This window comes from Apteryx mantelli, chromosome 8 (genome assembly GCF_036417845.1).
Source record: "Apteryx mantelli isolate bAptMan1 chromosome 8, bAptMan1.hap1, whole genome shotgun sequence".
Taxonomy (NCBI): domain Eukaryota; kingdom Metazoa; phylum Chordata; class Aves; order Apterygiformes; family Apterygidae; genus Apteryx; species Apteryx mantelli.
In genome coordinates this window covers 32,915,438-32,932,457 of record NC_089985.1, presented here as the reverse complement: position 1 = coordinate 32,932,457, position 17,020 = coordinate 32,915,438, and the positions used below count along the sequence as shown (strand labels likewise).

General features: G+C 52.4%; 1 protein-coding gene across 6 annotated transcripts in view; it reads left to right on the top strand.

Annotated features, from left to right (window-relative positions):
* Positions 1-2,520: 2,520 nt before the first annotated feature.
* Positions 2,521-17,020, top strand: part of MOB3C (MOB kinase activator 3C) — a 30,271-nt gene continuing 15,771 nt past the window's right edge. The window contains exons 1-3 of one of the 6 annotated variants that reach the window (XM_067301201.1): positions 2,521-2,802; positions 7,886-7,967; positions 12,348-12,847. In XM_067301201.1, coding sequence (XP_067157302.1) covers positions 12,427-12,847 — 421 coding nt within the window. In that variant the 5' untranslated portion in view covers positions 2,521-2,802; positions 7,886-7,967; positions 12,348-12,426. Of the gene's footprint in view, positions 2,803-7,791; positions 7,968-9,378; positions 9,446-12,347; positions 12,848-17,020 lie in introns of those variants that run through there. The other 5 variants (XM_067301200.1, XM_067301199.1, XM_067301203.1 and 2 more) reach the window with 5 other exon arrangements.

Here is a 17,020-nt window from a genome sequence, read left to right as displayed (position 1 = left end):
GGGGGGGAATATCCATATATACACAGACCAGAGCTTTTGGGTTGTGTCTGTTACGTTGAATTAGCTGATGACTGCAGTGGTAAACAACCTAACACATGAAACAGAGGAACCTGGCAGCTCTGTTCTTTCGAGTTTAATCATTTAGGGCTACATTTTCTTCTTGGAAAGATGCTGTACCCCATGCTTCCCTCTGGCCCTGGGAGTTGGATGTGCAGGGTGTTTCACCTTCAGATTTCACCTTTTCTGCAGAAACGTGCTGCAGCTGTGAGACACCTCCCAGCTATCTTGTACTGCCTGTGCGACGGGTGCCGGCTCCCTTGTCTCTGGCCGGGGCTGGATCCCAAGCACCGGTGAATCCTGTGTGTCCTTGGCGTGTCCTTCCCCCATCGCCTGGCCTGCGACCTGCCCTTTGACTGCGTCCCAAGCAGGGACGGGTAGGAAAGCAGAGGGCTCCTGGGGTGTGCCAAAGCCCTGTTAGTAGATATTCAGCCCTGCCAGGTCCCAGTTCCCCTGACCCCAGACTAACGCCAGCCCATAGTCCCTGCTGACTGATGCTGTAGGGCCCCCCCATGTCTTCTTTCCCCCCTCGGTGGCTGTTTGCCTCGGGAGGCTGGAGCTGGAGCCAGGCAGGGCTGTTTATTAGTCAAGGATGGTTTGCCACCACTGGGTAGGTAACATTATTTTTAAGGATTGCCTCTGATCCTTGTGACTCAAGGACAAACCCTGACGTCATCCGTATCTGAGAAGCCATGTTACAGGGGACGGGAGCCTGATCCCGCAGACTCATGTCCTACTGGTGCACAATCCACATGGGATCAGAAGGCAAAATCCATGGCCAATGCCCACCAGCCAGCTGCCACCCAGCCAGCGGTAGGGGGAAGCCTGAAGCTTGATTTCAAGCTGTGACAGCTGCAGGAAGGGGTCAGGGAAGCAAATCCGTCATCCTAAACCTTCTGCTTAATACAACCATATGCAGCTACTAGATCTTCCTGTCTTCTGACAGCAGCATCAGTAGGGGAATCCCAGAGGGGTGAGAAACCCCTTTACTGTTGCTCAAAAAAAAAAAAAAGAAAGAAAAAGAGGGGGGGAAAAAAAAAGAGGAAGGACTTTGAACACGGAGCATCTTTTGTGCCTGCAGTCGGAAGCAGCTCTGCTGATTTGTATGTGAGGGGACACTCATTTACACCAGACTAGTTTCTGACTTGGAGACAGCACTTCTGGAAACGGATGTGTTGGCATGAGCAGGCTCTCCTTGCCTGCTTGCTCACTGCTCGGCTCAGCCGGCAAGCAAGGAGAGCTGCATGATGTTGCAGGCTTGATAGGTTTGTGGTTTCCTTTCTCACACTCTCACTTGCTGAGCTGGTAAAGCTCACTGAGGGCTAGTGTGGGCGTCTGTCCCCTTGCTGCTCCTTGTTCCCCCCTCCCAGGGCTGTGCTCACCCTTTGCCTGAATCCGGGGGTGGGATGGACATGGGGGAAGAGGTTGCAGCCTCCTATTCTGGTCCTGAGCCTTGGTCCATAGCCCTCTCCTCTCAGGTGGATGTGCTTGGTCAGACCTATATTTAACACATGTTTAAGCAAAGCCCAGAAATATCTCCCTAAATATAACTGTCCTGATGCAGACTGCTTTTTCAAGCACTTCCAGCAAAGTTTTTGTCTCAAAAGGGACCCAGCATCATGGGCATCCTTAGGGAGAGGGGTACTCCTTTGGGAAAGGACGTTTGCAAGCCGTTGTGCTGAGAAGGGGAGCCCTGCTCCCAGTGCCGGCGCGGCTTGCTGGGCTCTTGCCTCCCACCCCATTAAAATACCTGCAAGCTTCACGCTCACTTGGGGCATATGCCAGGAGTTTTAAATCCTCTTTGGGGAGTTTGGACGCAAAGCGGCTCTGTGCCTGACTCCTGCAAACCTGTCTCATGCCAAGAAATCCCACACTGTCTGTCTTCTTTTTTTTTTTTTTTTTCCTCTTAATGCTAAACTTGCTGGCTCAGGCTTTCTTTTGCTGAGTGGTATTTAAATATTGCGATGCACTTCATAACTCACCCCACCTCTTAGACCAACAAAAGTAAGTCTGTTAGAATTGTTTTCTGTGAAGTGAATTTTTTTTCCTCTCTCTCTTTTCTTTTTCTGGAAAGCGTCCAGCTTGTACTGGAACTAAATCCTTCAGCTGATTTTGTGTGTTTTAAGGTGTGCGTAGGGGAGGGATGAAGGGGGGGGTAGATTGCGCGAGAGAAGAGGAAAAAAAACCCTGCCGGATTTCATCCCCTTTCCCCCAGTGAACTGCTGTCCTGCTCCGTGACGGCGGCCGGGAGGCTGCGTTCGGAGCCAGCGAGCGGCAGCCAGCGGAGCGGGATCGCTGTCCAGAAAGGACCTCAGCATCCAGGAATGGTGCGTGCGTGCGTGCGTGCGCGCGGGGCGGCCGCTTTCCAAGGAACCGCGCCGGGTGCCGGGCAGGCCGGCGACGTGGGAGGGAAGGGGGGCGAGCGGGGCCGCGCGGGGCAGGGAGGCTCGGCGCCGAGCGAGTTTTTACAGGGACAGCTGGAGCTGGCGGCGCGGTCAGGATGTGACATCACCGACGGGGAAGAAAACCTCTCGGCCCGAGTTTCTTTAATGAAACGCCGGCGAGGGCCGGTGCGCGCCTCCCCTCCCTGGCACCGCGCTGGCGCCAGCTGGATAGCGGAGCGATGGGGCATCCCGAGGGGGTCTGACTGCCTGCCTCGGGGTTTTTCGGGGGTTTCTTCAGTAAGAGGGCAGAAACGGCAGCGGAGGGATTTCGTGCTGGCAGTTGGATCTGCTGCGGGATGAGGTGAGCGCTCGGGGGCGGAAGAAGCCTTCTCCTGTCGGGGTGCGCACTCGGCTAGGGCGGCTCGGGGCCGCTCGGGTGTCTCGCTTGCCAAAACCTGCGCCGCGGCCATTCGGACCTAGGGCGGAGGGGCGGGTTTCCCGGCTGTTTGACTTTGTCACGGAGACCGGGACAGGGTCAGGGGGCTCCGAGACCCGGTTGCTTTGACCACAGCGGATTGTGTGCAAGGTGGCTGCCACGGGGAAGGGCAAATCCTTCTCCACGCGAGTTGGGCTCGGGACAGCTCGGGGGACAGAGCAGCGCAAACTTTCCCGCAGGAGAGGCAGCGTGTCCCGCTCCGTGTGCTGGCGCGCGCTCACGGGGCGGTTTTAAGCACAGGTTGGACAAAACCTGGCCAGGGATAACCTGGGAAGAAGCAATCCTTCGCCCGGATGGAGGATGGACACGTGCCAGGAGGCGCTTCCCGTTGTGTCTGGTCAGCTGGTGAGCGTGTAAATACGGAGGGATCCTGTTTCTGGGATCCGTGAGGTCTGGGGGCGCCAGCCGCAGGGCAGGGATTAGCGCAGACGGCGCGTTGTGCGCAGGGGAAGGGGGAAACGCAGCCCCGGAGGGCGGCGAGGAGCCCGGCCGGGAGCGGGCGGTTTGGACAGTGACCGGTCGAGCCGTTTGCGACCGCCCGCACGAAACGCCAGTTAGAGCTGCTGCCCTCGTAACGCGCCTGGGTGACTCCGTGGGTGCTGGAAGCAGCTTTGCCAGCGCCTGAGCGAGGGCAGAAAGTTCAGGGCGGGAGGGAACTGGGTCAGAGCGAGCCGCGAAGCTGCGCTTCCAGCAGCTGGCTTGTCTCCTCTGATCTTTTTCCCAGAGCTAACAGGCCTGGAGCTCTTGGTGTTTGGGATTGTGGCTCTGATTACCGAGTAATCGCCCTCGGGACCGAACTGGAGTATGCTGGCTCCATGGAGGCTGTTGGACACCTATTTGCAGGGCTCCAAGCAAGTCAGCTGGCAGCAGCAGCAAGAACCCAGTCCCCAAGAATGAGGTACCCCAGAAATCCCCTGGCCCCACAGGACATCACCCCCCAAATGACTTGGATGTGCTTCGCCCTGCCTGGAGAGAGGAGGTTCACTTTTCTGCTTGGAGGCTTCTTGGGTGACATGGGAAAAACTTTTTGGTGACTTTTCACCTGGCAATGAGACCAATCCTGGACTTTCCTGGAGGGGATTGCAGGGTGAAATGCATCTCCAGGCCCTGTCTGGCCGCGGTGGTCCCAGAGGAGCTCCTGCTTTGCTGGTGGTGCGGCAAGGAGGTAGGACAAGGATGGTGCGCAAAGGGAGGGGACAGCGGCAGGGACAGGGCAGGACAGGGATGAGTGAAGGTATGAGCAGTCCCATTCCTGGAAATCATTCAGGGTCAGTTTTGCATGAGACAGGGATTTCCAAGTGTCAGGAGAGTCGGGGAAAGCACCAGCACAGCTCCGCTGGCAGCTGCCCAGAGCTGGGGCATGGGTGGGGGCCGAGGCTCCGCTGGGTTTCGGAGCCAGGTCGCTGCGAAGGCGGGTGCTTGGGGAGCACCCTAAGGATGCTTGTGCCTCTCACCGTGCTCGAGGTGGCAGGTTTCCCCGGGACCGAGCTGGTTTGCGCTGCGTGTGGGGTGGTGAGACATGGCTGGAGGGGGAGTCCCACAGACGTGCTCTGCCCCAGTGAGAGCCCAGGGCCTTCTCCGCCGCCTGCCGCTCTGTGTGCTGGCCCTCGATCCCCCTCCCAGCATCTTGTCTTGGCTTCTTTCCTGGAATTTTCCATCATTTGGGTTATATTTGGGATCGGCAGCCAACAACCCCGTTTCTCACAGACAGCCCAGCTGGGGCTTGGCTCCAGCAGGATGCAAAGATAGACAGGCCCTGCTCGAGAGGGCCAGCGCCTTTTGAGGCCAGGCTCTCCAGCATCCTAATTGCATGACTCCCCCTTCCCGGGGTGATTGAAACCAGACCTGGATTTAGTGAAGGCTGGAGAAGAGGGGATACCTTACCTTCCCCAGGAGCACTGTGTGCCCCCAGCCTCCAGTCAGGCTGGGGCTGGGCTGGTTACAATGCAAGGGATGTTTGAAAGCGGCAGGCTTGGTCCTTGGGGCACTTCTGATGTACTTTTAGGTCCACCAGCTAAAAGCCCCAGTTGCATGGATTCTCCAGGACAGGCTGAAGATTAAGTAACCAACACTGCTTTGCAACAGGACTTCTCAGGCGTTTAACATGAAGCTTAAAGACAGAGCTGTTGAATCAGGATCTGGGCAATAACACTTCCTAGAGTAGTACGATAGCGGAGCCCCAGGGCCAGCAGGTTTCTGGTCAGACTGTCCATCTGGAGACTCTCTGGCAGTTTCAGGGCTCCTGCAGGCAGTGTCTAAGCACTGTGAAGGGATGTGACAAGAGGGACTTTCGTGCTGATTGTGGAGAAGAGAAGGGAATCCCCTAAAGCACGAAACTGGAAGTAAACATCTGGGCAGCTGAACCTTAGATCCACCTTGGGAAGTATGAGGGGGAATGTGCAAACATCTTAGTTTTTAACCAAATTATATGGAGTCTCCTTGTACTCAGCAGCCTGGAAGTACTTGGATCTGCAGCAGGGGCGTGGAGACAGACAGACGGATGTAGCAGGCCAGTTTTGCTTTTGTTGCTTTGAGCCATCCCAGGTTTCTGCTGATTGATTTTTCCCCCGCCCAGTGTCCGTTTTCCTTCCCTGGAAGTGAAAGGGGCTGCGATCTCTCTCCGTCTCTCCGACATCTCTTCCCAGCAACAGGATTCAGGAGTCTCTTTTTGCGGTTTGCTCGTGGTGTCGGACTCCTCATTGCGCTCCCCGCCGTGCACGCCAGCTGTTCGCGCCGCCTGTAAAGTTTGGACTGTGCCGCTAAACGGCTGCCTGTGGTTTCAAGTGAGATGCTTGTGCGAGTGTGTAACTGTCTCGGGGCAAATCCAGCGCCTCAGACTGCCCCCGAGCTGCCCGCCGTATCGGGTGTCAGGCGCGCTGCCTGCGGGGAGATGCCGGCCTGGGAGCCTGCCCTTCCGACTGCCTTCCACCTTTGAGGTTTTCTCCCGTTCGGTAATGATCATTAGTGTTTCCTGGGAGCGCTCCCAGGGCGCTTTCCCCCCGCAGGCCAAGCCCTGGCTTTTGCAGCTCTTAATATAGAGCTTATATCGAAATCGAGGAAGCTGAGGCGCTGCGCAGGAACTTCCCGGGGCATCGAGGGCTGAGAGCGAGTCCTTGTCGGTCACCCTGGACATCAGCAGTGTCTCTGACTGACCCTGCCAGCTGTTTTCTTGACTAAAGCTTATTTGGCACCAAAAATGCAGATTTTTAGTTGTTGACCTTGTTTCAAACCTGCTGAATTGTTTGTAGTGGGGAAAGGAAATTGCCTTCCCTTTTGTTTTGCTTTTTTTTCTTTTGTTTTGCCAGTTTCCAAACAGACCTTTCAACATTGTTTTTAATTTAAAACAAAGCCTTTGTTTTGCCGTATTCTTCTGTTGTTTTCAAAGGATAACGACTATATGAAAAAAACCCTCAAATCTGAAATTAAAGGCTTATTTTGACCCTGAATTTGCATCTCCCCCCACCCCCCAAATCTTTTTCTTTCTTTTCTGGAGTTGCCAGCAATCTAGGAAATCAGTTTTTCACAGTCTCTGCCTGTTAGATCCCCAGTAGTTGCTCTGCCTCACCCTTGCCGTGTTTAACTCTGTGCTGCTTTGACTCTTGCTAAACCCGACGAGTTTCACTTCTGCTGCTGCCAGTAAAAACAAGGCCACAACTGAAACCAGCAGATTATAAACCAGCATAAGGGGTTTTCCTTCTGTTTAGCTGGGTTTTAAACCAGTTCTAAGCAAACCTGAGGCTATTTGGTAGGCGCAGACGGGGGCATGCACCGAGCACGCTGCAGCACGCTGGTCCCGTGGGAAGCGGCAGCTGATTCAGCGCCGGAGCTGCCGTTTGGCCGCAGGAACCGGCCTCTTTCCGTCCTGCCGCTTCATTCATCCTCCCTGACAATCCTCCTTCGCTGGGCTCGGCGGCGCCCGGCCTTCGCGGGGCCGGAGCAGCGGGAAGTGGAGGCGGGCCGGAGGGAAGCGCCTGCTCTCGATTTTCCTGTCTCACTCGCCAGGGCGAGATACGGTTGCGGGGGCAGCTCCCCCGGGAGTGGGGTGGCTTACTGGGGAGGCAACAGCGGGGCAGGACAAGTTTCTGGCTCCGCAGCCACCTGCTTTACTCCACATCTGCTTCCCTCCACCCTGGAGCAGGAGCTGCCCCGTCGCGGCTAGCGTGAGAGTTGCTTTGTAGGTTTGCCGGTGCTTTAGAAGGGATCTGTGCCCCCCCCCCAGGGTGCCAGCACCACCCCGTCATGGGAATTGCTGCACGATGGAGTGGGTTTGCAGCCAGTGCCAAGGCTCCTCTTGGGGAAGCTTTGATTTCACGTGTGGGAATTCGAGGCAGAGACCTGCAAACTGCAGCGAGGGCATTGGTCCAGGCCTTGTCAGCACAGCACAGTGGTGGGATGTGTATGATCATGTTGTAGGAAGCTGCTGTCTAAGCTTGTTGAATTGCAGCTCTCCCTTCATCTTTCCCAAGCTGAGCAGCATATAGTCCTTTCCTGCTGCCAAATCCCCATGGACAGTGGCCTGATTTCCAGGAATGCACATAGCCACGAAACCCAGGCTCAGCCAGACACTGCTGAACTCTGCACCTCAACTAAAACTTGGAGGATCTCCCATTTTCCTACTCTTTACATGGACCTGTCCCAAATACTCAGCTGGTGATGGAATAGCACCAGCCCATCAGAGTACTGGTTTGCTCTCTGCTGTTTCACGATGGATGCATCCAGGTGGACACTGGGGAAATCTGGTCTTGCATTCTTCACTGCTGGTGTGCTTTTCTGCAAGTTAGACTTGAGATGTGTCTGGATCCATTTCAATGGACTTTGTTTCCACCCTTCAAAGTGCGGCCACAGATCAGGGCACAAAACCTGCTAGGAGTCATTACTGGTTGGCTGTGAAGCATCTGCTGTTGAAACTGTCCTTGAACACCCTTCCCCTGTTTTTCTCCCCAGAAAGTAGGGACTCACTACAGAGTCACAGCCAGTGGGGAAGCTGAGGCAGTGATGACCATTCACAGAGACTGTTGCGCTCCAAGCTGGTAAGTCCCATTTTAGTGCCCCAGTTGCATGGGTCATGTCTGGTATTTAAAACCAAGGTCATGGCCTCCATGCAGCTCCCTTCCTGTGCCTTTCACTTCTTCTCCTACACATCAGCCTCTTAGTGCAGTGAAAGCTTTGGAGCAAGGTTGAGAAAGAATCTGGTTCTTTGACCTCGTGCCTCTCTGTGCTTTTTTTGGTTGTAAATCCCAAGACATGTTTTTGTTTCTGTGTTAAATTTAACTTCCAAAGTTTCCTCATTCCAGAAAGGATTCACAAGGCCTTTTAGTAACTTAGTGATTTGGTAGTGATGCTGGCAAGGATCCTGACAGCAAAACTGCTCCCGTTATTCTGATGCACGCTACTGCCCTGGGAGCAGAGAGGCTGCAGTGTCATGCCATCATCCCACATATCCAGCACCACTCAGGTGTGAGCATTAGGGCAGCAGTGGGTTTTGCTCCTCCATTTCTGGGAATCTTTAACAGATGCACAGTAGGAAAACACCTGACAGATGTTTAGCAGATTTGTTGCCTTTTTAAAATGGTGTTTTATTAAGACAGTGGCACTGAAGCATGAAATACATTTCCACCTGCCTGACAACTGAGAGCAGCTTGTAGTGTAACACAAAGAGATACAGAGGAAGGCATTTGTGGGATGAGTTATGGGGCTATAAGAAGGCTTTGGGAGATGAGATACACCATTTATTTCCCAGGGAAAACAAAGAGCAGTTCAGTATTCACAGAAGACTTGCAGTGTGAGGCATGGAGTATTTATACCCTGTGTATTTGTTGGATTTTCACTGCTGATCGCACATATAAGTGATGTGTTTTATGGGATATTTTCCACCACACTGGCTTGTCATCACTCCTGTGCAAGCAGAAATAGCTCATGGAGAAGAGTGAATGGAGCAAAGAGGTCAGCAGAAATAGTGACCCAGAGAAATACCTATTGGTACAACTCGCCTTGCTAAAATCCCTTGTGGAAACCTCTTGGGTCAGGTCCCAGTCCCTGTTTATACTGATGTTAATTCAGAGGGATGTATGACCTAGTTGGATCAGTACAGCCTCACACTGGTACAAGCAAGTTTATCTTCCTCCGTCTACCCAGCAAAGAGATTGGGGGCTGTGCACTGGGGCACAGGTTTTGTGTGGTGCAGTGCAATGACACTGTCCAGCCCTGCTGGGTGAAAGTCAGGGCACTGGGCCAGGGAAAAGGGGCTCTTCAGCTTTGATGGGGGACATGGGCTGGCTGGGAGTAGAGATGGAGGGTGCTGCAGGGTGGATTAGAGGGGTACTTTCCTGTGCTGCATCATCCCTGCCTGGGAGGCTGCTAAGTGTCAGATGGGGAAATCCTGACTTCTTGTTTAGGTAAAATTGTTTATTTTTGCTTGTTCTAATGGTTTTTATGTTTCAGTTGCAGCCCTCTGCACTTGGCTGGTCATAGGGAGAGAGTGAGAGGAAAAGGGCAGAGACAGTGGCAGGTCAGTGGCAGGAAAGCCCCTTCTTTTGGTTTAGCAATGCAAGTTCAAGTTCTGGCTTGTGTGGTGGCAGAGCAAGTGCTTTGGGAGAGGGCAAAAGCACCAGAGTTGTTGCTGGCCATGTCTCTCCCACGCAGGCTGTTGGCTACAGAATAAGGTATGTCTCAATCACATCATGCCTAGCTATATATGGGCAGACCTGCGCCCTACGCTACCTGAGATGTATCCAGTGTCCACACTGCTGTGACGACTTGAGTTGGGGTCAGGTACCCAAGCCAGCCAGGCTTTCAGAGCAGCAGTTCCCTCTTCAGGCTTTACCATGCTGTGAAGCTTTTGCTGATGTTTGACCCTGAATTCCGATATATCTGCATCTGCTTCAACTCAATGCTCATCTTATAACCTAAGCCTGGGTCAGTGCAAGCTCAAATAGTGCGATGGATTTGAAGCACAGTCAAGCCAGGAATTAGAGCCATATCTTTGATTCTGAGTGCAGCCAATTCTTCAATCGGATTACTAATGGGTGGTGTGCATTCTCCTTCCCCTGCTGGCTTTCCACCAAGCCTGAGGGATGTCTACCTAGACAAGATGTGGTACGTCAGTGAGAGCTGTGGCCTCAGTGGGAAGTTTTTGGCCTCCGTTAAGCAGGAGGCTGAATGGGGCCCCCACAGTGGTTGCACCCAACCTCAACATCTAGGCTGCAGCTCTGCTCTGGGAGAGAGCATGGGATTTGGAGCAAAGTGAGCAAGAAATCATTCAGGGCTCACAATATCACCCGGACCCCATGCCCTGGCTGGGTGGAGGTGGGAGCCCAGGTGTTGCTCTGGTCTGCAGCAAGCAGGAGATAAAACAGCTACTTAAACATTGAGGCGGGGGGGGGGGGGGTGGTGGTTTGCACAGATGCTTACTCCTTCAAACATGCAACAGGCAAAAACCATGTGCACCACTGTTACTGTAGCTCAACTGGGCACAGTAAATTGACTGGAGGATGTCTAATCCCTAAGGGTAGTCAAGCACTTCCTACACTACTGGATTAGGATCTCCATTGCAGCAGATATGTATATACATATATATATATATACACACACATATATACATATATATATATATTTATATATTAGAAATTGGTATTTTGGTATATAATTTGGAGAATACTCCCTGGGAGGCTTTTTCTAGAGGTATTATCAACAGGATGTGTCTTGAATATGTGATAGCTGGGTAGGAAGTCCCCAGATAAGGCCTGTTCTTTACGGTGTCATTGTGCCAAGCTCAGTCTGTGCTGAGTCCCGGGGCTCTGTTCACTCCTTTGAGACCGCTGTACTGGAGATCTCCTTCCCATCAGGACAGGCAGGAGTCATGATGTGAAGCCAACGGTCAGCATCCTCTCCTGCTCCCTCCATAGGCTGGCATCTCAGAGAACTCATGCTCCCTTTTCTATGTGGGGAACAAACTCTTTGACTTGGTTGGAGCCAACTGCTTGGGACAGGGAAGGAAAAGGCAAGATGCCTAGCTTGTCTTTGCTGGGCAAAACAGTATGTGCCCATGGCTCTGGACTGAGTTTACAAAGCAGAGTTTATACAGCAAGTTTTTGGCTAGAAGATGTCTTTTTAATGATGAATGTGTATCCAGGCTTCACTTGAATACCATTCCCTTCTGCTCGTGACTTTGGGTAAGTCACTTCCCCTTTCTGTGAGTCTTTTTCTTCCTTTTTTTACTCTTTCTCCATCTCCTTCTTTCAGCGGCAGGCTGCTCAGGGACTCTCTCTTCCACAGGCCTCAGAAAAGCATTTAGCACAACGGGGCCTTGATCTCACATTGGTAACACCAGTGATGAGTGCAGGTAACTGGAGGATACTGCACAAGTGTTATTTCAGCCTGTCCATGAAAGTCTGGAGTAGATGAGCTTTCCACTTGAGCTTCAGGGGGAGAAAAAAAAAAAGGGGGAAATAATGCAGACCTCGTCTGTACTGGTAAATTCAGACAGGCAGGAAGGGATGAGCTCAGCAGTTTGCCGAGCGGTGACTTCCAGATGGAGTCACCCATCCCTTGGTTGTCGAGAGGCCAGGGCTGTGGCCAGCAGCGATGCCAGGGCCAAGAGCCTGGCCCTGCTCCGAAAGCGCCAGGCAGGTGAGGTGGTTTCTCGGCGGCCACTGCCTGCTCCTGCCTGCTCCTTTGTGCATTGTGCTGTGACTAGAGAGACGCCAGCATCCTGGCACGTCGCACTGTTACTCTCAGCTGTTGCTTCCCTTCTTCGGACACGGGTTTTGTTCTTTTGAACAAACACACAGGGCAGAACAAAGAATCCCCCCGTTCCCATTGATCTCGGCATTGGAGCTGTGTGAACCAGCAGCCAGCTGTGGTCGCAGCACAGTCTCCAGGGTAGCGCTCACCAGCCACTAGAGCAGGATCAGGGGATTATTTTTATGAGCTGAGAAATCCCTGGGAAAGAAAAACTTCCCTTTTGCCAGAAGAGGAAAAAGCTGCCAGGTTGGGACTGGCTGGACCGGTAAGCTCCCTTGATATCACAGCTCTCGCTTTATTGCAGCAATTACTGAATAAATGTCCCACAGATAACGGGATGACCAGAGCCCAGTGCTGCCTGGGAGGTACATATGTAGCTTGGGAGGGAGGAAATGCTTCTGTTTCCCATCAAGCTTTCCAAGCAGTGTTAGCATCTACTGTGACAAGTGCCTGGCAGGGAGCTGCTGTGTGAGGTGTGAGTACCTTCACCAAGTCACCTAGGGAAGCTGTGGAGGAGCCAGGAATTCACCCCAAATCTTCTCAGTCCTTGCATGTTGCCTCAGCAACAGGGTCAGCCAACATTGTGGCACTAATTCACCCCTGTGAGAGTGAGACACAAGTGTAGCTGGCTTCATAGATGACCGAAATTTGTTTCTTTCTCCTTCCAGAAATCTCCATCCCTGAAGATCCCAGCCTTGGAGTTTCCTTTGTGCTGAGTCTCTGCCATAATCTTGGCCGGCCCACCCCATGATGGCTTTGTGTCTCAAACAAGTCTTCAACAAAGACAAAACATTTCGTCCCCGGAAGAAATTTGAACCCGGCACTCAACGTTTTGAACTGTACAAGAAAGCTCAGGCATCCCTGAAGTCTGGGCTGGACCTGAGAGCTGTGGTGCAGCTGCCTCCGGGGGAGAGCATCAATGACTGGATCGCGGTGCATGTGGTGGACTTCTTCAACCGGATCAACCTCATCTACGGGACCATGTCGGAGTACTGCACGGAGAAGAGCTGCCCGATCATGTCGGGTGGGCTCAAGTACGAGTACAGGTGGCAGGATGATAACAAATACAAGAAGCCGACCAAGCTGTCGGCCCCGCAGTACATGTGTATGCTGATGGACTGGATTGAGATGCTCATTAACAATGAGGACATCTTCCCCACCAGGATAGGTGAGTGTGCTCTGGTTACTCATAGGAAGGCTGTGGTTATAACTGCTGCAGGTTCCCAAGCTGGTGGTGGACCTCAGAGCTAGTTAATGGCTTCTTGGCAGGGTTGGTATTCTTGAACTCTGCGATCTCAAGGACTGTGGCCTTTCCCATTACAGGTTTTCTTCAGTCTCTGTCCCGCATCTCCTTTGCTGCAATTTGAGCCTGGGATTTCTCATCCTGTTCTCAGGGGACATGGAGAACAATGTTCTCTTTCTCAGTGCTTCAAGTTTTTCCGTATCTTTTGTGATTCTGAGAAATCAGGGCTGGTAGGTCATCTTCTCCCTTGCCCTTCCTCAAAGAGAGATGAGCTGCAAGGCTGTTTGGAGGTGGTTATCACATCTCTCCACAGCACTCTTCTGACTAACCAACTGCATTTCTTTCTGGTTTTCCAGGTAGGTTCATGTTCCCAAGGTTTAACATTTTTTCATCCTTGCTGCTTCACTTCTCAGCTCCTTTCCATCTCTGCTAATTCATCCGAGTCCTGATTTTACATCACATTTTGCTATTTAGCTGGGACATCTCCAGAGCAGAGGTGCCTGACCGAAGTACCTGACCTTTGCAGCTGCCAACCCAACCCCCGAGGTGTACCATGCAACTCTTCAAAAGGTTTTGCCTTAAGTATTTGTACCAACTGCCAAAGGCAAAAGCAGCCTGCAAACTAGCCCTCCTATTGCTGATTGGCACAGTTTGGCAGCTGCAGTGCTACTTATTATTAGTCCTGCTACTTATCTGCTTTTTTATACTTTGGGAAGGTGAGTTAAAAGAAAGGAGCTGAGTGTGTTGGCTGGTGGATACTGGGGAATTGTTTTGCTTGAAGGACAACTCTTACAACTCCCATTTCCTGAGGGGCTGATCTGGTTGTTTTCTGGCATCTTCATGAAGCAAAAAGGTTCTATAAATAAACTTCCCCCCTCTATAGGATCTGTCCTTTCACTGGGTCATTTGCATTGAATCTGGCTGCCAAAGCTTTGGGTCATGCATAGAAGTGGTTTCTTTTCAGATGAAATGCAAAGCCACTTGAATGTGAAAGAAGCTTTAAGGAGCTTACAGTGGAAATTCATGGCTTTTCAAGTCTGCCTCCCCATTTCTGTTTTCCCAGGCAGCATAGCTGACAGATCTGTATGAAATCAGTGCAGTTTAGACTTGGGATTTTCATTAACATGCTGGGAAAGTCCTAGAAACCTGTGAAGAAAATAGCATACGTGGGATTATTGGGTATCACTAATTGTCATAGCCCAATTTGGCTATGCTGTAATGTCTAGCTGTGTGCCACTGCTTCTGCTGGGAAAGTCTCTGGCCTCTGGGTTACATCTTCACTGTGGAGGCTTGGGGGGGGGTGGGGGGATTGTCACGACTCTGTGCAAGCAGGAGGCAGCGTGTGCAGGCTTGGTGTGTCAAACTCAGTTTCAGCTTTCTGGGATGGGGTCTGATCTGGCTGCACCAGCTCCATCTGTGGTTAGAGTGGTACAAATCCCCTTCTGGAGGTTTCTTTCCTCTCTCTCCATCACCTAAAGGATGAATTGAGACCTGCAGGCAGTGGTTGCTTTTTCCCCTTGTCACTGTAGCCTCTGGCACTGTTTAGACCTCAGCACAGCTGCAGCCTGGGGCAGGCTGGTATAGCATGTTGGGGCAATAGCACAGCATGGTGCCAGGATGTGCAGCTAGGCTGCCTTTGGAGTGTGTGTGGGAGCTGTGGGATAGTCCTGGAGTACTGGCCAACACCGCCTGTAGTTCCCCAAAAACCCTCAGAGCCAATGCGATGGGGCACTGCGGGGTTCAGCGGGCCCTAGGATTCACTTGGAGACATTCGCCGCTCGATGGCGGGATCTCTGTGTTTCAGGCATCTCACCCTCATGGGCTGTGTGGTCTCAACACATCCCAGGAGATGGATGAGGCTGGAAGTGCTCCTTGGAGGCTGTCTAAGAGTGCCGGCGTGGGATGCTCAGCTCCGGCAGCCTCAGCTCTGCCGGGAGGCAACAAAGTCCCTGTTGATTCTGGCTGCAGCTGGGGATCTCCGGGGTCTGCGCTCGCAGCTGGATGGGGTCATTGTTGCCAAGGGGATGAATGACAGCCACAAGGTTAGACTGGATCTTCCTGTTCCTGAGGCTGCTTGTTCCCAAGGAAAAGCTTTCTGTGCTGATAGAAGTGGGGACGCGGACATAGTTTTACGCTCTTTTCTTTCTAGCCAGAAAGGAGGGTGCTTTGGTCCAATTAATGCCTTTTGGGTGGGATTTAGGATGTGATCCTGCCTGAAAGCTGCTCTGGGGAGTCAGGACTAGAATCTTAATATTGCAAAAAACAGGCATGCAGCAGTGGGATGGCGGCATCACAGCACTCTCTGCTCTCCCCTGCTCCCTGCGCTGCGTGAGAGCAGACTGTGCTCTCTGAGCACCGGGGCGGGCGCTGTCATGTGGAAACCTGCAGCAGAATGTGGGTCAGGAGACGTCTTTCCTGCAAAGGGAAAGAAAAGCAAAGCCACAACTGATGCTGGTCCTCACTTTGGCCTTCCCAATGAAATCCATCTCCCAGCTCCATCACAGGGGAATACAGCCTCTGTGAGGTGCAAAAGCCAAGGGAATGTGCATGAATGTTATTCTGGCCAGGGGGAGGTTGCCCCAGACCCCAGCGCAAGGCCTGAGGCACATCTGCCATGGTCCATCTGGATCTGGCTCCCGGGATCTCCACATTTGAGGCATCTTGCCCTTGTGGGCACATCCCAGGAGACGGATGAGGCTGGAAGTGTTCCTTGGCATTGGCTCCCAGCATGGGGCTGCCAAAAAACATGCTGTGCCATGGTGGGAGAGAGGGGCTGGATGCCTGCTGGTACCCTTGTCTGGTCCGTGCCCATTCTACCATGCTGTCTGCACATTGCCTGCTTTGAAATATTACTCACAGTCATGTCATTGGTGGTTTTCACCTCATTTCTGGTACTTCTCCTTTCGGGGTGTAAAACATCCCAATGTGGGGAGGTTTCATTTTGGAGGTAGGAGCACTTCTGGATGAGATCACGGCTGGCGGGCTTGAGACAAATCTGGTTTTGCTCTAGTAAAACCATTCCCGGGTCCATCTTTCAAGCTGCTTTTTGAGGGGAGTGTGTCGTGTCACCAAGTGACTTCAGTCCTGGTGCTGGCATGTCTCAGTGCTTCTGGCGTCACATATATACATGTGTAAAAGGGAGCTTAGCCTGAAAGCTCACTTTAAAGAGTGTGGAAGTCTGTTGTAGGAGGAGGGAGCCAGTTACATTTTATCGTCAGTATGTCCCCAGTTAATTGTCACATTTTATCATCAGTATGTCCCCAATTAACTGGTTTTGACTGGCTTGCCATGTGCTCAGGTTAATTGCTTGGCAGCTCTGGCATTTCAGAAGATGGAGGTGTTTGGCCGAAGGAAAATGTCACATCTGCGTATTTCTGATGGGCTGCTCCTTTTTTCTGTGCCAAAGAATGAGATGAGGCTAAGGGAGCGTTTAGCAGGGAAAGACGTGGGGGTTCGGGAGAGGAGCCAGATCAAACAGAGATGCTCAACCTCCTTCCTAAAGAACCAGGCTCTTGGAAAAGGACCCAGGAGACAGGGGTACAATGCACCAAGGAGGCACAGGGCAGATGAGAGCTGTTTAAAGGAGGAGAGGTCTGAAATGTTCACAGCTGATGAGGGGGACCGCTGCCCCAGGGTGGTGAGTTGAGAGCAGGGTGCCGTGCAGAGGCAGCGCTGCCAGCTGCCGCATCCCCCTTGGGCACCTGCAGACCATGCTAAAGTCATGGCTGAACCTGCCCTCAGCAGATCAAGAGAGACTGTGCGTTGCCTCTGGCCAAAAGCCCGTTTCCCACAACCCAGACCCCTCCGCAGTTTTTTCTTGCACTCTGGCCAAATTTTTAATAGCTGTTTTTTGGAGTGAGACTACCAGTGTGTCCTAGGAATGCTGCACACAGAGCTGAGAGCTCCCTTTTCCACTCCCTGTGCCCAAACATATCTCCAAGGAGCCCATTTATCTTTTTAACTACAGCATTTCACAGAGAGCTTGTTACACTGCTTCTTCCCATCGGCCTCGAGTCCCTCATGTGTAGCCAGAGTCTAAGACTGCTGAAGTTTTTAGACCAGCTCAACCTCCTGTATTTTTTTAAGTATTTTTTTTCC